The 19,472-nt window shown below is 39.4% G+C and overlaps 1 protein-coding gene across 1 annotated transcript; it reads left to right on the plus strand.

Annotated features, from left to right (window-relative positions):
- Positions 1-1,747: 1,747 nt before the first annotated feature.
- ACTR6 (actin related protein 6) lies at positions 1,748-19,138 on the plus strand. The gene is made up of 11 exons (XM_056846808.1): positions 1,748-1,872; positions 6,391-6,508; positions 7,236-7,304; positions 8,725-8,848; positions 8,961-9,096; positions 9,187-9,243; positions 13,539-13,637; positions 15,671-15,749; positions 17,780-17,951; positions 18,530-18,668; positions 18,980-19,138. Exons 1-11 carry the CDS (start codon positions 1,805-1,807, stop codon positions 19,107-19,109), a joined length of 1,191 nt encoding a protein of 396 aa, XP_056702786.1. The 5' UTR covers positions 1,748-1,804; the 3' UTR covers positions 19,110-19,138.
- Positions 19,139-19,472: the final 334 nt, after the last annotated feature.

The raw sequence follows: 19,472 nt of genomic DNA on the forward strand, positions 1-19,472 counted from the left end.
TTAACTACTCACCCACAAGTAAAAAACAGGTATCACATAATGCCTTAAAGACTAACAACATTTTATTTAAAGCTTGTGGCAAATCAGGCCCTGCAAGCACCTCATTCTATCTTGGGGAATGTGGAATTTACCATCCCATAATATAGGGCTCTTTTTCTCTGCAACCAAGAGATTGGGAGTTAGAGATATTCTTTCCTGGAAACCCACAACACAGACCCTCTGTTTCTGTCTAAGAGACCCTTTGCCAAATAAAGAATGGTGTTTGTACTCCTTACACCATGGATGTTCAGTAAACCCTTGGAAAAATCACTTATTAAAGTAATTCAGACCCAGGCAGGTGTCTCCATGCCCTCTTTTTGTATCTTGTTAAGCCAAATTAGGCTTTCATAAGTGAGTGCAGAAAGTGACCACATAACACCAATTTAAGAAAATAAATTATCCTTTAGTTGTATAAGCAACCATTGGTTAGAGAAATAATGACCACATAATCAAGCAACAATTGACTAACAACAGCAGAGCAAAGGAAAATAAAATGGGTGATATAGACATCCTCTTGATCTAAGTCTAACACTAACCTTGGTAAATCTAATTAAATTGCAATCACACTCTTTTAAAAGCCCCTTTAAAATTAGTGTTGTTAATGTGTTATTTTAGAAGTGAAAATATTTTAATAACAAAGCCATCGCTCAATAGAAATAAAGAAGTAGGCAGAATACTCTTAAAGTTTCTAGATTTATTGTTCAGATTCCATTCATCTTTGTCATTGTGTTGGCCCTTGAGGTCTCACACACTGCTTCACTCCCAAAGAACTCTCAAATCTTTTCTGTCATCCAACCATCTCACAAGTGGACTGAGAGTCTATGATACCTTCTCCCCGCCACCCCATTTTGGTAGTGCTAGTTTTAAATGTTTTGAGAATTGCCACCAACTCAATATTTATCCATTAATACAGGTCTCTACTGAAATGGAGTACACAAATGTTGTCAAGTTGCAGACAAAGTAGAACAGCCATGTAAATATATATAAATATTGCACAATCCAAAAACAAAAGTAATTTTTATTAGGATTAAGAAAAATAACATAAAAGTGCACAAGCTTTTAAGTTTCCCAGAATTCTTCATGAGGCATGATTTTAAAAACAAAACGGAGGGAAACATCCTTCAGGGAATGGCATTAAGTACTGCCATGATCACAACAGTGATTCTGGGTTGTGACCAAGGATACCCCGCACGAAAAATACCTCGGTAAATCTAATTAAATTGCAATTGCAATCACGCTCTTTTAAAAGCCCCTTTAAAATTAGTGTAAACTGTTAATGTGTTACTTTAGAAGTAAATAAAAATACTTTAATAGCAGAGACATCTCTCAAAGAAGCCGCGTGCCTGTCCAGTTCACTTGCGTTCAAACGCAAGCGTAAAAAAAAACGGAAATCCCAAATCAGATCAGATCAGATGTCAGGGAACAAAAATGAGACTGCTCGTGAGTTCTCTGGCCTTTAGGAGGACCCTTGCCCCGCAGTTCTGCCAGCACCGTGACCCTCTTCTTTGATACCGCAACCGCTGGCTGATGCTGGAACCTATCCCTATCGAGGCTGGCTCTTTCCGTCACCAGGCGCCTTCCCGAGTTCGGTCCTACGCAATCCCTTCATGCAACGCGGCTGCTTACCAAAGAGGCGACGCGAGGCTGCAACTCTATGGTCTGGTTTTGCGGCGCGCGCGGGGTTCCGGGCGGGCGGCCAGAAAAGATCTTCTGGGCTTCCGGGAAAAGAAGGCGGAGCTCGAAGACCGAGAGGCAAAGGGGGAAGATGGCCACCCTTGTGTTGGATAACGGCGCTTATAATGCCAAGATCGGGTACAGCCATGCTCATGTCAGGTAAAAAGCCCCGTTTGTGCTTGGCTCCCTTCTCGTTTTAAGGGGGGGGGGGAGCTGTTCCCGTCAGCTCCCCACCGACGTCCTGAGAGCGCTTTGCTACTATCCGGTCATTCGTGGGTTGAACTTTATTACGGGACGACTCCTGAGATTAAATAACCGCTAGTTATTACTAGACACGTGTTGTGCAGCGGGAGGGTGATGATTGGAATAGTCTCATCATGAGCAATGCCATGATTATAATATAGAAGCAAGCCAATAGACAAAAGAGACATTTGCAGTGCTGACTAAGCAGAGTTGCACCCTTCTAAGCCCATTGATTTCAGTGAACTCTGAAGAATATAACTGCTTACAATTGCCCTTTAGGTCCTGTAGGCGTGCTTTTTAAGCGATCTTCTTTCTTTTCCTCACACCACACTATTTAGGGTTTAACTCTTCGGTATTAGTGCTTCAGACCAAAAGAAATACTACTTTATTCGGTGAATGACTAAGCTATAAGATTTGCTGCAGTGAAGGTAGTAATGATGGCCACAAGATGGAGGTCTTTAAAAAGGAGTTAGACAGATTCATGGAGGGACAGGTCCATCAGTGGCTGCTAGCCATGGTGATTAAAAGGAACCTCCATATTCAGACACGTTAAACCTCTGAATACTAGTGCTAGGAGGCAACATCTCTTGCCCTGTGTGTTGGCCACTGTGTAAAACAGATTGTTGCCCCGGTCTGATCCATTAGTGTGCTTCTTAAATACTGAATCAGCTGTGGGGAAGACTAATCTCTGGTGGTGCTGGACTAGGATCTGGGAAACGCAAGTTTGAATTCCCGCTCTGCCATGGAACCTTGCTTGGTGACCTTGGGTCAGTCACATACTCTCAGCCTTGACTCTGTCAAGTATTTGTATGGGAGACCTCCAAGGAATACTAGGGGCATGATGCAGAGGCAAACCACTTTTTAATGTCTCTTGCCTTGAAAACTTTACAGGGTCACCATAAGTCAGCTGTGACTTGACTGCAAAAAAAAAATTGCAAGAAACTACCCACCCCCAAGTAGCCACATGCCCAGTAAGTTACAGGTTCTACAGTCCAGTCCTGTGTAAACAAAGTTCAATTAGATAGTGTATAACAAGATCATCATAGTTTTAAAATTCTGTGAGCTGGCTGAATATGAAAACTTTTGAATCACAAAGTATTTTTCCATCAGACACAGCTGAAGGTGATCAATTTCCCAAAAGTCCACAGGAGGATTAAAGTTAATTGCAGCTAAAAAGGTAAAGGTCCCCTGTGCAAGCACCAGGTCATTCCTGACCCATTGGGTGACGTCACATCCCGACGTTTACTAGGCAGACTTTGTTTACGGGGTGGTTTTGCCAGTTCCTTCCCCAGTCATCTTCCCTTTACCCCCAGCAAGCTGGGTACTCATTTCACCGACCTCGGAAGGACGGAAGGCTGAGTCAACCTTGAGCCGGCTACCTGAAACCAACTTCCGTCGGGTTCGAACTCAGATCGTGAGCAGAGCTTTGGACTGCAGTACTGAGGCTTACCACTCTGCGCCACGGGGCTCTTATTAATTGCAGCTGCATATATTTTAACCAATTCAGCCTAATAGCAACATCCCCTCCTGAAAAACCAGCAATTCATATGGACTGCTGAGTATATTCACTCATAGGAGACAATCACCCAGTGGTCTGGATGTATAGTTTGGGTGCAGATATCTAAGAGTTGACCCCCATGCAGACTAAAGAAAAACATTGGCATAATGAGACCAGCCACAACTACAATTTAGGATCCTTTGGGTTCTCCAAAACCCAGGGGAACCCTTGGGTTTGCAGAAAAATCTGATTTGTTTAAAAAAACACAGGAGAAAGGGTTTAAAAATGTAAGATGATGTCTGTGCATATATCATACAAACACAGGACATCAGACAGCAAAAACATGGTAACAGTGGCCATCTGATGCATTCTTCCTGAATTTTGACTGGTTCTCCCCTTCCCCTCCTTTTACTATGGTTCATGGAGTGTAGAAGGAAGAGAGTAACAAAGATTGGAGAAAGAGAAAGAAAGGTGGAGGGTAGAAGCAAAGCCTATATGAAGAGGGGAAACGTGGGGAAAAGGGGAATGGAATCCTGGGTGCCTGCTCTGGTTTATTAATACTACATTAGCATTTGTGTAGCACTTCCAAGTGTTCAAAACACTCCACATATCACATATTTAAAAACCAAGTCCTTATTTAGGGTTCTGCTGTACTTTTAATGCTATGTATGTTTACTTGGGAGAAAGTGCCATTGACTTGCTTTCTTGTCAATATGCATAAATTAAATAAGGAATAAGGAGCTGCAAATAATGAACAGGGAATAATCTTCAACCTAGTGCAAAATCCATTGCTAACAGGTTGTTTCAGATAGCTAAACAACAATTCTGGGTTTTTCTGCAGCTTGTTTTTCCAGCAAGTATTTTGAAAAATGCTGTATATTTTTCTTACAATCTTGTAATGGAGCTGGACCCAACCAGGTTTGCAGCTGGTGAAAAAAGGAGAGGGTTTTCTTTAACTGCTAAAAGGGCTATTCTGGGTATCATGGGACCTGCATGGGTACTTTCATTCACATTCGCCCCTGGTCTGACTCAGTTGTTCCTTGGAGTTATGCATGAGTTTTCCATCCATTAGAGATGACCTCGCTGCCAGCCCTCGCAATGTCTGGGTCTTCCCATTCCTCTGTTAACCTGACTCTTCCATCTTCCCTGAGCAAAGCCCAGTTGAAATCCCTATGCATAAAGCAAAGTGCAGGCATGCAAGCTTGGTTTCTCTCACAGCCAGTTACAAAGCAGCATGTCCAGAGGCGGGGATTGAAATACTTCCTGCTTCCTTGGAGCTCTTTGTGAGCAGAAGGAAACATTTTTAAAACCGAGGCTTGGATTTCTCCCCCCCCCTTCTTTTCAGATTGCTCCTTTTTTATGTTGTTGTTCTTAAAATGCTTTTTTAATGTGGCAATTGGGTTTTGGGGGGATGTTCTCTCACAGTAAATACTACAAGTAAGTCAATTACAAAGCAGCGTTTAAAGGGGCGGGGCTTGATTTGAGCTTGGAGACTGCTGGTACATAGATTCTCAACAGGAAAGTATGGGTCTAGCGAGCAACAAACCTCAGGTAAAACTCCCATGCATAAATGACCATGGAGAAAAAGGCACGTGTGATATGGAGAATTAAGTGAGTGAGTGGAAAAGCCTGCTGGATCCAACTCATGGTTTCCAGTGCTTTATTTCTAGTAATGCCCGTATAATAGTTATTTTTGAGATCTTCTTGGTGTTGACAGTGAGTACTTTTGTGCTGCAATTGAGGACACTTGTAAAATTGTGCAGATCTGCCAGCCCAAGGAAATCTAAGAGAGAAGCTTCTCCTTTGCTGATAAAGCTGATAACCCACTGCCAAGATTAAATACAATTAGCAAAGTTCTTTTCATTCAAATCATATTTATAAAACATGACCCAAATGCACTGGTTTTTGAATTCCTCAATTAGAACTGAACAGCACATTCCTCTGAGATACAAAAGGGCTTTATTTCCTTTCTATCCAAGCAGCTCAATTTTACAGCATGCCAGTTTTATTTTATTTATTCATTCATTTAATTAAAAGTTTTTTAATTAAATGAATGAATAAATAAAATAAAACTGGTTTTATATCCTGCCTTACCTCATTGGACTCAAGGTGGTGAACAATGTAGCAACCAAGCTGCAAAGTCAGAAATAAGAAGAGGAGTTGAGATTTACACCCTTCTTTTCTCTACCATAAGGAGTCTCAAAGCGGCTTACAATTGCCTTCCCTCCACGTGAGGCACTTGAGGCTGAGAGTTCTGAGAGAACTGTGACTAGCCCAAGGTAACCAAGCAGGCTCCATGTGGAAGAGTGGGGAAACCAACCCATTTCTCCAGATTAGAGTCCGTCGCTCCCAACTACTATACTATGCTGGCTCTTGAATTAACAAAATTAAAGCAGATTATCCGGGCTGTGTAACCGTGGTCTTGGAATTTTCTTTCCTGACGTTTCGCCAGCAACTGTAACACTGTTACTACTCTGAAGATGCCTGCCACAGTTGCTGGTGAAACATCAGGAAAGAAAATTCCAAGACCACGGTTACACAGCCCGGATAACCTACAAGAACCAATGAACTCTGACCGTGAAAGCCTTTGACAATATTTTAAAGCAGATTAAATTTCACAGTTCACCAATTTAAAAACATTCAGGCCTAAATTAAATACAGAGGGCACGTTAAAGAGGAGCCTGTGTGAAGAATATAACTTGAACAAGGGGCTATGCTTGGTTCAATAATTTTGAGGGTTCTGGGCCGTGAAGGACTTTGAATTGTGACTGCAGGGATCTTAAGTGGCAAGTGAGGTAGAACTAACCAGTTTTGCACATTTTCCAACAACAGGATGCATTCCATAGTGTTACATTGCTATAGCAATCACCTATAATTAGCAACTAGTTAAAATTTGTATTTAGGAAACTGTTTTGTGTTTGTTTTCCTTTCCATAGTGTCATTCCTAACTGTCAATTTAGATCAAAAACAGCTCGTCTGAAAACATTTACAGCTAATCAACTGGATGAAATTAAAGATCCATCTGGGCTTTTTTATATTCTTCCTTTTCAGAAGGTAATTACAGTATACCTTTAAGACTAAAAGTATACTGAAACCCATTCAAAGTATAATGAAAAATACTAAAGTAAATGTAATATATGCTGCTGTTAAATGATGCCCGTTACATTTTAAGTAGGAGTTAATGTGCATTGCATGATAAACAAGAACTGGACATTTTTACTTGGAACTTTCCTTTTCCAGCAGCAAAATGTACACTTTTAAAAGTAATTCTATGTGAGAGCAAGCAGATGTAAAAGATAAAAGGGCACTTTGAATTGTGCCCATATGCAAATCAGTGGTGAGAGATAACATTTTCATTTGTGATAGATGCCCCAATCCAGATCTTTGTATGATATGTAGTACATTCAAAACCTTTGTTTGCAAACTGTCTCATTAACATGAATAGTGGCAGCAGCTTCATGTTTTTCACTGGAGTCTCTTTAGGAGATCTGGAGCAACAGAACAACACGTGGCAGTTTAGAAGAAAGGGCCACCCTGATGATATTCAGAATGTGGGATGTGCGTGTGTTAAGTGCTGTCAAGTCGCTTCCGATTCATGGCGACCCTATGAATCAAAGTCCTCCAAAATGTCCTATCATTGATAGCCTTGCTCAGATTAAATAAAACCTCTTATTAAAATAGTTGTAGTTTTCTGTTGTTGTGACTGAAAGACCATGTGAATTTGCACAAGTGGGAATGGTTATAAGACATAATTATGTATCCTCTTCTAAATTAACAACAGGGATATTTGGTGAACTGGGATGTTCAGAGACAGGTATGGGACTACCTTTTCGGAAAAGAAATGTATCAGGTAACTAAAACACTTGTATAACTTGACTATGGATAAACAAGAGATGCAGAATTCCCTTGGACTACAGTACTCCACACTTGCAGGCAACAACCCAACCGTAACATTTAGATAAATGAATGCTCATTCAAACTGATGGTAGGAGATGTATGGTTGGATCCCAACTTTATTATCATGCTAATTGTAGCCAGGGGAGGGCAGAGCTAGGGAAGGTGATTAACTCTTTCCTCCCACGTAGCTTCTTTGATGCAAATCCCCAACTCTGAGTTGCTGTTTGTCCTGTGAGGAAAATGTACAGTAGTCCATAATATCAACACTTATCAGCCAATGTTTATTCACAGCTTTTCTGGGTCACTGCCTCCTAGCATGTGGTGTGACACATATCAACAAGGCTGCAGTGACCATGGCTGTCCAGAGCCTACTGAAGTTGTGGGCAGGTTTATTTATTTTATTTTAGCCATAAGGAAAAAAACACAAGGTGCCCAATGTACTTATGCTATATGAACTATCTCTGGCTGGGAGAAGCCTTTCTCTTTCAGTGGGCTTTTTAAATTTACAGATGAAGGTTAGATTATAATAATTGGCTACTAGCTTTTCTAATTGACCAGTGATGGATTTTTTTTAAAATGCTGCTGGGTTTTAATTGAGTTTAACTTTGTGGGCTTTAGTGGGGGGTTTTCCTGCTAGATTGACTAATTTCTTTTAACTACTGTTTCCTGCATAACTGCCTCAGGGATTATCTGCAAAAGGGAAGGATGAGATATGTTTTAATAAATCATATTATTTGGCACAGAAGGTGTACAAGTAAATGTGGCAGGACTGAAAGTAAAGTTACAGTTTACTTGATAGTCATGTTTTTATCTTGTCATGGTGTATAATTAAATAGGTAAAAAAATATTTATATAAAATACTTAATCACTTCACTTAATTACTTGCCCAGTATCTAGAGATTGGAATGTAGAAACTTGTAGGTTAAATTAAACTTCTATAGCCTACTTTTTTTGAAGGCGGGTGTGCGCGAGCGCTATTGAGTTCTAGTGATGGGTAGTAGCTCCAAATGCAGTCTCTGAGTCAGGAGGCCCCTGCTTCAAATCATTTCATCATTTGGCCCACTGTCTTTGCAGTATGGGGACACTAATTGCCTTTGTTACCATGCTATTTTATGGTGAAGTGGTCTGAACACTTGGAATGTCATAGATAGCCTAAATGTGCTAAGTGCACTCTGAGGGAGATTGAGTAGTCCAGCGTCATCCTGTGAACTTCATGGCAGGGTGGAGTTTTGAAGCTCATACTTGTCAGTTGTAGTTTGCACTGAATGATTATTTATTATCATTTCCTGTGTTAATAGCTAGGGACTAATTTTAGGTAATTTTAGGTAAATTCTTGTTTCTTTTTTAAAATGCTGCTCCTTTGTTCTACATAGGTAGACTTTGTAGATACCAATGTTATCATCACAGAGCCTTATTTCAACTTCAGTTCAATACAAGAATCCATGAACGAAATATTATTTGAAGAATACCAGTTCCAAGCAGTTCTTAGAGTAAACGGTGAGTGTTCCGTTGCCTTATTGCTCCTGGTAGGAAACCTGATGTGTCTGCAGTTTGGTATTGGCTTGGTACCTCTTAACAGTTGGCGCTACAGCATGGTATTGTTTTTCAGCTGGAGCTCTCAGTGCTCATAGATACTTCAGGGATAACCCATCAGAACTGTGTTGTATCATTGTGGACAGCGGCTACTCATTTACACACATTGTGCCTTATTGTAGAAGTAAAAAGAAGAAGGAGGGCATTATAAGGTAAACATTAATTTTAGGGGTTTTTTTTAAATTAAAAAGCATACTCTTGATAATATTTAAAATTTTTAATAATTTTTTCTTTCTTTCCAGGATTAATGTTGGAGGAAAACTCTTAGCCAATCATCTAAAAGAGATCATCTCTTATAGGTAAAGCAGAACTGTAAGTTACAGAGCTCTATCCAGAGCATGTGAGGTAAAAAAATGTTTTTTAGATTTTACTGACAAAAAAACTTTAAAAAAACACAGCTAGACTTCCTCATGACATCTCAACGTTTGCTAATCAGGGAACATAAACGTTTTGTTTATTTAGATTGGTGCTCAGAATGAGCACAAACATTTAAAATACTAATAAAAATATAGCCAGAATTTTAGTTGTAATACCACAGAATAAGTATTAATATCTACCTCAGCAGTGAATTTTTTTAGATATGGCATGAAACTGCACAAAAATCTATTGGCATGGTTGCCTGGTTGGTTCCAAATGTAACTGATGCCACTGAAAATCTGAATGGGTCTAGTAGGTCATACAACTATATGATAATGGTTGTGGGTCTTGCTGCTTGTGGTTTTTATGACAGGCAGTTATGTAAACCACTAATGCATCTAAAAAAAGTTGCTAGAGATGGGAAAAAACCTGCTAGATAATGCAGTAGACCATCCCAAATTTGAACAAGTTTTTGCCAAATTTCTCACTCTCTTGCCTGTCTACAGATAACAGGGGAACTCTGAAGCAAAGCCTAGTTCATAGCAGAATCTGCTTTCCTTATTTCTGTCATGATTCTCACTGCAATCCTAGTATCCATCTCAAATTCCAGTTATGCCACAATTTGACAGCAGTGCTAAGTAATGTATATTTCACTGAGGCTGGCTCTATTCACCGGTGTGTAACAGTGTTGTGTATTTCGGTAGTAGTTATTTGCAAGGCTGTACCTTATTTCTATTAACACATCTTTGAAGAATGTTGAGTACATCAGTAGAAAAGGGCAAGAGTCCAGTAGCACCTTAAAGACTAACAAAAATATTTTCTGGTAGGGTATGAGCTTTCCCACTGTTGAGTACATCAGTGAGTGAGGGTTGCACCAATAGATTTTGTTTGCTTGTTTGTTTTGTAGCTGTACTTTATAAAATACATGTTGTCATTACTTCAGTAGACCGACACCCCCTAAGAAAAAAATTGAACTGTCCTTCAGTTAACTTTTGCACAAACCGCATAGAAATTAGTGTTCCTCTTTAAAGAGGAATTTGTAGTTATTTATTTTAACTCCTTTCTTGATATGAAAAATAGTTTTTAAATGCGTTCCCTACAGCCTGACCCTTACTCAGAAGTAAACTCTACTGAGTTTAAGGGGGTTTACTACTCCACAGTAAGTGAAGTCTTAATCTGCAATAACTTTGTGACCATAGCATCAAATAGACTACCATCAGACATCTGTGAGCAATTCAGATGTAGCCTTTCCTTTCCTCAGAGGTAGTGGAATTTCTGTGTGGCAGCTCAATCCTCTTGTCAAGTCTGGAATATCTATCAGTCTGCATAGGACTGCAGCCTTAGTCTAATTGTAGTCTAATTAAAAAAACAAAACAATAAATGAATAAAAAACCAACAACTCTCATTTAGCAGCAAACTTTGACATATAAACATAGATAAATCTTCACTGAACACTAAAGAGAGCTAAATATCCATAGCATATTTAAAATTCTTCTTTAACCATGCTGCATTGCATTTCAAATGTAATCATTTTCCCAATGTTTAATAATCACTTTCCCATTGTTTAAAGTGATCTCCCACAGAAATATTGATGAGAAAGGCCTTTAAATTCAACTGCAGGATCTTGTAAGCTGTGAGGGGTACCCCTCACAGATTGAACAGCTAGGGAGGGGTGGGAAAAATGTGTTGTTCGAGGTTAATAACCTGTGGCCCTGTGGGCTCTCCCTCTCAATGGCTGCCCTTGGCTAAAGTGCTTTTCTCACAAAATTAGTAAAAATGCTCAGATTTCTTTCATAAATGTAACTTCCCACATTCTTTCTCTTACTACAGTGTCAAGGACTCAGTCCACTTATTTTTCAACATGTTAATCTTTTCATTCATAGAATCAGAGTTGGAAGGGACCACCAGGGCCATCAAGTCCAACCCCCTGCACAATGCAGGAAATTCACAACTACCTCCCCCCACCACACCCCTAGTGACCAGAAGATGGCCAAGATGCCCTCCCTCTCATCATCTGCCTAAGGTCACAGAATCAGCATTGCTGACAGATGGCCATCTAACCTCTACTTAAAAACCTCCAGGGAAGGAGAGCTTACCACCTCCCGAGGAAGCCTGTTCCACTGAGGAACCGCTCTGACTGTTAGAAAATTCTTCCTAATGTCTAGACGGAAATTCTTTTGATTTAATTTCAACCCGTTGGTTCTGGTCCGACCTTCTTGAGCAACAGAAAACAACTCGGCACCCTCCTCTATATGACAGCCCTTCAAGTACTTGAACATGGTTATCATATCCCCTCTCGGTCTTCTTCTCTTCAGGCTAAACATACCCAGCTCCTTCAACCTTTCCTCATAGGACTTGGTCTCCAGACCCCTCACCATCTTTGTTGCCCTTCTCTGGACCCGTTCCAGCTTGTCTACATCTTTCTTGAGTTGTGGTGCCCAAAACTGAACACAGTACTCTAGTTGAGGTCTAACCAGAGCAGAGTAAAGCGAGACCATCACTGCGTGATCTGGACACTATACTTCTGTTGATGCAGCCCAAGACTGCATTTGCCTTTTTAGTTACAGCATCACGCTGCTGACTCATGTTCAGTTTTTGGTCTACTAAGACCCCAAGATCCTTTTCACACACACTACCGCTCAAACAAGTCTCCCCCATCCTATAATTATGAATTTGATTTTTCCTACCTAAATGCAGAACTTTACATTTGTCTTTGTTGAAGTGCATTTTATTATTTCTAGCCCATTTCTCCAGCCTGTCAAGATCATCCTGCATCTTGGCTCTGTCTTCTACCGTATTTGCTACTCCTCCCAATTTAGTATCATCTGCAAATTTAATAAGCATCCCCTCTATTCCTTCATCCAAATCATTTAAAAAGATGTTGAACAACACAGGGCCCAGCACAGATCCCTGAGGAACTCCACTAGTCATTTCTCTCCAAGTGGACGAGGAACCATTAACTAGCACTCTTTGGGTACGTTCTGTCAACCAGTTGCAGATCCATCTAACAATAATAGGATCTAACCCACATTTTCCCAATTTGTCAACTAGAATACTATGTGGAACCTTATCAAAAGCCTTACTGAAATCTAGATAAACTATGTCTACAGCACTCCCCTGATCCAGCAAGGTAGTAACTTTCTCAAAAAAGGAGATAAGATTAGTCTGACATGACTTATTCTTGAGAAACCCGTGCTGGCTCTTAGTGATCAGATCCATCCTTTCTAAATGCTCAAGGATGGATTGTTTGATGATTTGTTCGAACACTTTTCCTGGTATAGAAGTCAAGCTGATGGTTCGGTAATTACCTGGATCCTCCTTTTTCCCCTTCTTGAAGACGGGGACAACATTTGCCCGCCTCCAATCTTCTGGCACCTCACCTGTTTGCCAAGACTTTTCAAAAATAATGGACAGAGGTTCTGAAATTACATCTGCAAGTTCTTTGAGTACCCTTGGGTGCAATTCATCTGGCCCAAAGGATTTTGTTTCATTTAAAGAAACCAGGTGTTTGTGCACTACCCCAATGCCAATTCTAGGCTGCAAATCCCTTCCCTCATCATTCCTGACCATATCATTTTTCATAAGTAAATCATAACTTAGACAGGATGTTTAAATTTTGTAAATGGTTAATACTGGCTTTTGGTGGCCTTGGAGCTTATAATATTGCAAAAATCGTGCTACAGATTTGGTGACCTTGCAGTTTAAAATTTGTTACACATTTCATGGTACTGCAGCATCTGACTATTGCTCAGAAAAGCCAGTTGTCATACCAAATTGTTTCCAAATATCAGCATTACCCCAAAAAAAGTTTCTTACCTTAAGTCTATCATTGTAAAAAATGATTTCAGTGATGGGATTTCAGAACTTAAAATACATTTTATACTATCCCATGATGTTAACAAGGATTTTTTCAAAGGGTATAATTCCTGTGTTCCTCAAAAGCTACAAAACATGTACTATGTTGTCAAACCATCCTCTAATCACACTTAGTTGAGAAGCAAAACAAAGAAGTGCAGTGTTAGGAGCATTCATTCTTCCTCTTGTTCTTTGGTTTAGTAATTAGTTTGCCTAATTCTGGATTGAAACCTTAGATTAGTTATGGGGAAAAAACTCATTTTGCAGCAAACTGTGTCATAGGTAAATTCTCATTTAACTCTAGACAATATAATGCTAATTAAAACAAGATAAAGGTAAGCCTAGGTAGCCGTAGTTTCTGAAATTCTTGTAATTTTCATAGGCAACTCCACGTTATGGATGAAACCCATGTAATTAATCAAGTAAAAGAAGATGTATGTTATGTTTCACAAGACTTTTTCAAGGATATGGAGACTGCCAAGTATGTCTTTTACGTTATTATATATTGTCCAAAACTTAGAAGTATTTGTTGCTTAATACAGTCTTATTGACATGGAAAAATGTAGTGTGTTTTTACTCCCCACTGCCCCATGCGATCCACCCCTTGAATTTAAGTTTGGGCTCATCAAGGCTTAATCCTGAAACCTGTTCTGAGCTCTGCCTGAGATATAGTAATATATAAACCACTTTGAGCACATCCAGAGTGCCTTTTCTCCCTATCTACAACCAGTCCCCACATAACAAGGATTGAGGATAAAGATCTTCCAGAAGGCATTTTCTACTAGACTAGAGCTTTTACTCAGATTTAAGGATCATGTGTTTAATTATTGCCATCACTAGGCTAGCCCAATTTCATCAGATCTCGGAAACTAAGCAGGGTCAGCCTTCGTTAGTATTTGGATGGGGGACCACGAAGGAAGACAAGGGTCGCTACGCAGAGGCAGGCAATGGCAAACCACCTCTGAACGTCTCTTGCCTTGAAACCTCTACACGGTTGCCATAAGTCAAGTGCAACTTGATGACAAGCTATTCTTATTGTTCAGTTATTAAAGTATCTGCAATGACTGTATTTTCCTTAATGCCAAATAAAGCTGTGATTTGATTTGACTGTATTTTCCACACTGTTGTTCAGATCCAGCTAAGGTTCAATATATGTTCCCATTAAGTTTCCTTCTCTCCTAATTTCTTTATGTGATTTGTCTCTTGTACCATGACCCAATTGGTGTGGCACTGGTGTAGCATTGCTGCTTCTTAGCAATTCTTCCCTATCTTTGGGGAGCCCCATTGCAGCATTTATGTATCACATCAGCAGAGGTGGGAAATCACCATGCCACTGCTGCCCTTCGGAATCCAACCATGCAGAAACTGTCAGCAATTTATGCCACATCAGTGACTTTGAATTATGTCTCATGGCTTCTTTGTCCTACTTCTGTCTTAACTATGCATAGCCTGTTCTCCCTTCATATACGTTGTGAGTCTTCATCATCATCAGAATCTTTCTAGCAACCTATAGCCTTATCTTTTCTGCATTGTATGATACTTATTCATTTTTATCCTTGCTACAGCTTTTCTAATATGTTGTCCCATTTGTGTGTGTGTAAAGTTCCATCAAGTCACAGCTGACTTAAGGTAACCCCATAGGGTTTTCAAGGTAAGAGACTTTCAGAGGTGTTTTGCCATTGCCTCCCCCTGCATGGGTTGGAAGACTGCCGAGGGAATAATGACTGACCCAAGGTCACCCAGCAGGCTTTATGTGGAGGAGTGGGAAATCGAACCTGGTTCTCCAGATTAGAGCACCACTCTCAACCACTACACCATGCTTTCCCATTTGGCCAGTAATAAAGGGATGTACAATATTTTTACCTAAATGCTTTTCTTTGTGAACCCTCTAAGCCAGGACTGTATCAGTTGCATCTCTGTATAGTTACTAAAACCATACTTATTAAAAGTTTGTCTCAGCGGAAAGAGACTGAGTTTTGATTTTGGAGTTTAATAATAGATGTTGGTTAACTTAGTTGCTACACTTGTAGAATTGACTGCAACTGAGCAAAGGAAATAGGAGTCCAAATGAAGAAAATGCTGAATATTCCAACTACATCTGGTGGTTAATGCACTGATGCTGTTTCTGAATAAGCCCACAAGAGAGAAACCTCTGCGAAGGGGAAAGTCCAGACATAATTTGGAGGCGATAATACAGATTTTACAAGGTTGTTGTAAGAATTTACTGAGAATGTTTGTAAAGTACTTTTTAGAGTGCTCGAAGTGCTGAATATAGTAAATTAAACAATAATATGACGCGTATCCATTCAGTTCATGAGGCAGGGGGCATGGGCTATGGACCTTCTTCCTTATGTAATTGCCTATGCTTCCTTTTGTGATATCTTCTTAACACTTTGGAAAAGCTGTACATCGAGCCCTGTTAGGGCAAAATGAGTACATATTTATCAATGGTGGTAGACATGCTGGAGGACTTGCTTGAAATAGTTTATCATCAATTTCGAAAATCTGTTCCAGATTGAAGGGGGAAGAAAATACAGCCATGCTGGATTATGTATTGCCAGACTTCAGCACAATCAAAAAAGGCTTTTGTAAGGTAATTGTGTACAATCATATTTTTTTAATAGACGGTACTAAAGAGGAACAGGAAATGGTGCAGTTTTGCCTAAATGAAGGGCCTCCTAGGTCATGGCACAAATTATGGAATTCCATCCCCAAGGAGATCCATCTGTCTCCTATCATTGCCTTCTGCAAGCCGGTGAAGACTTAGCTGTTGTGTCAGGTGTTCCCTCGTTGACCCGCCTTCCTGTGTATGTGTTCAACTATATGCAGTCTGTTTACTTTTTATACTTTGTATTTTAAAAGCTTGTTGTAATATTTTTATTGTTTTGCCACCTTTGGGACCCTAAAAGGGAAAAGCAGCATAAAATCTTTTAACAAATAGAGTGAATAAAAATCTGTTTGAGAGAATTAAAGCCTATGGACCTGTATTGCTACTCTTAGTTCTTGCTTCATCTTTTTTTACTGTCCTACTTACAGTGCAATCCTAATGACATTTTTCTGGGAGTCAGTTCCAAACCATGCAATCCTGAAGTGGGGAGCAAATGTACATAGGAGCTGGTATGACCCCTACACCGGCATCCATGCCACCTGCGTCATGCAAACTGGCATGGACGCCAGCATAGGACGACTTACGCCGGCCCCCCAGACCATAGCTGCAGCAAGGCTCTCATGCTGGCGTGGCCTCCTGCTGGTGTTTTCCTGACATATCTCCCCACACCAGCATCCTAGGAGGCATTCCTGGGGCCAGAGCTGCCTTTAGGTACCTTCCTAACCCCTATGGACCAGGAATGCCCCTCTATGCTGCAAAACTGCTGGGGTAGCCTCGCTAAAGTCTATAAGGCATTTTTTCGATGTCTTGTTTTTAAATGTATTTCATTTACTTATTCCGGCAGGGAAGCCACTGTACCACTCCTGGCCACTGACTAACTGCCCCCCCCCTTTGGGAATGGGCTGCCCAAGTAGAAATCTAAGTAGACCTGTTTAGGATTGCAGCTCTGTTAATGTGTTAGTCACTCAGGATATGATGCTCAAAGATAACATTAGATAAATAGATACCGGTACTTTTATTTACAGCCGTTGGCCAGCATACAAAATTCAATGCATCAATATTTAAAATAAAAGCAGGAAAGGGGGATCGAGGCATTATTACATTATTTCAGTGGCATAAAGATAACATTGCCTTCTGGTTAATTTTATGAATGTTTTAGCTTCTAATGGCTTTATCTATTTGTTTTTTCCCATCTTTCTTCCATGGAGCTCAAGGCATGGTGCTTGGGTCCTCTTCTATCTTCACACCTCTGTAAAGTAAATCTACTTTACTTCAGAGATCTGCATTCTTCTGAGTCCATTTAAGCTATGCTGGAATCAATTTTGTTAGTCTTTAAGGTGCCACTGAACTCTGTTTTTGTTCAGCTGCTGCAGACTAAGACTTATCCATCTATATATAGCTACTTATAATGACATTGAGTGGTCTTCAGTCACCCAATGAGTTTCCTGGATGGCTAGCATTTGAACCCAAATCCTAGTCCGCCAATCCAACAACTATCTGACTTTTTTGAGTGGAAAGGCAAGATACACAATTCTTAAAGTAACTGAAGAAGAACATACACCTTTCAGTTTTGGATAATGTTGCTCATTTGGGTTGTGCCAAAGTACTTTGGAATACTTTTGAAACTAGAAATGTTGCATATTGCAGCAACAGGAAATATCATTTCAATTATTTTACTAAACTAGCAAGACTTTTTTTTGCATTTTATTTTTTACCATTAAATTGTGTCTGGGTCTTTAGGTCAGCCCATGAAACTGGTTGTACTTAGTAAAATTTGATTTATTTATTGCTTTGAGCAGGTCATCTCCCACCCCATGAATTTTTTTTTTTAGTCTTCTCATTAAGTGATTTGTCCTGTAACCCAAAGGGATTTTTTTTTTTTAGATCATGACCACTGTAGAAGTCATGCAGTTTGGTTTATAGAGTCATCTAGATCAAGCAAATTAATATGTGAAAAATGAAAGCTGGAATTACCAGTATTATATATATTTTGTTTTTATATCTATTCTCTTTAGCCAAGGGAAGAAATGGTGTTAAGTGGAAAATATAACACTGGTGAACAAATACTTCGTCTTACAAATGAGAGATTTGCCGTTCCGGAGATACTCTTCCATCCTTCAGACATTGGCATTCAAGAAATGGGGATTCCTGAGGCCATTGTTTATTCAATTCAGAACTTGCCTGAAGGTAGCTGCATAAAACCATGTAACAGTCTCAGTCTAACTGTGGAACATGTCAGATGTTGCACAGCCTGTTTTGTTTCAAAAGCTCTGTTTAAAACAAAATTCATTATGAATGTATTATTCACATTTGGACCTGTTGTGTCAAAGGTATAATATCATAAATGTAAAAGTTAAATTAGTGATTAAAAACTTACAACCCACACTGTATCTGTTTATCCTCTAAATTCACTTCTGAGATTTTTGGTATCAAATTTAATAATAAAGCCTAAGTAAATTTCGTGTTAAAATGACATGACTTGTACATGGGGTGGGGGAAACAGTTATCAGAAGTTAACTGTATAATGTCTAGGATGCTAAATTAAGGCACTTTAACTGCATTACAAATTGCTTAAATAGTGTAGCTTTGTTTAAACATTCCACTCATAAATGTAGAGAAATGTAATTGGTTTGCGTAGAATGCCCAGTATGTGGCTTAAGATCAGGCACTGGCTTAAAAATGCAACTGATTTTCATTCCAGGTTAATACAAAAATCAAGTTAAATAAGCAATTTAGTATTCTGCATTCTCTCTCTTTTTTAACAGAAATGCAACCTCACTTCTTCAAGAATATCGTTTTGACTGGAGGAAATACTCTTTTCCCTGGCTTCAGGGATCGTGTTTACTCTGAGGTTCGATGTCTCACTCCAACTGACTATGATGTTTCTGTTGTTCTTCCAGAGAAGTAAGTGGCTTTGGATTTTTTCTCAATTTTGTTTTACAAAGTTATCCTTTAAATTTCCATTGTGACCGTACCTGATAATGGGCTGGTCCCTATCAACTTTTCTACTAGAACAATAGGAAGACCCCAGGAAAGGCTATTGTGGGTCCTGCATAGACAGAATTCTCAGTTGGAATGGGGCAGAAACAAGGGGAAGTTAGTGAGATCATTCTTTCAGTTGTGTCAGAGGGAAAGCTGTAAACACATAGTACTTCTACTAACAATGTTTCTTTTTATACATGGCATAATGAAGGCTTGTTTTTATTTACTTTCAGTCCTATTACTTATTCCTGGGAAGGTGGAAAGCTGATTTCAGAAAATGATGATTTTGAAGATATGGTGGTAACAAGAGAAGACTATGAAGAAAATGGGCATAGTATATGTGAAGAGAAATTTGATATTTAAGTGTTTTGTTTGGATACTGACATTATATTGTATATTGATCATTAAATGGAAATTTTTCTCAAGGTGGAACGGTGTTCCAGATGTCTTATATTATGATTGTCCTAGGAATTAAAGTAGTACATATGTATCTGTATGACTAGGTTAATGGTTTTATGGCTATTTCTAGACAACCAAATGCTAGCTGAACTTGAATACAAAGAGTAACTTAAAATTATATCCATGAAGTATACTGCTTCCATTAATAACATTACAATATTTAATAGCAAATTGAAATCACCTGTTTCAATACTGCATCCCAACTTTATTTGCCTCTTTATTGTAGCATACCAAGCAATGCTTGGTACAGTAACTGAAGGTAGATAT

This window comes from Euleptes europaea, chromosome 3, assembly GCF_029931775.1.
Source record: "Euleptes europaea isolate rEulEur1 chromosome 3, rEulEur1.hap1, whole genome shotgun sequence".
NCBI lineage: Eukaryota > Metazoa > Chordata > Lepidosauria > Squamata > Sphaerodactylidae > Euleptes > Euleptes europaea.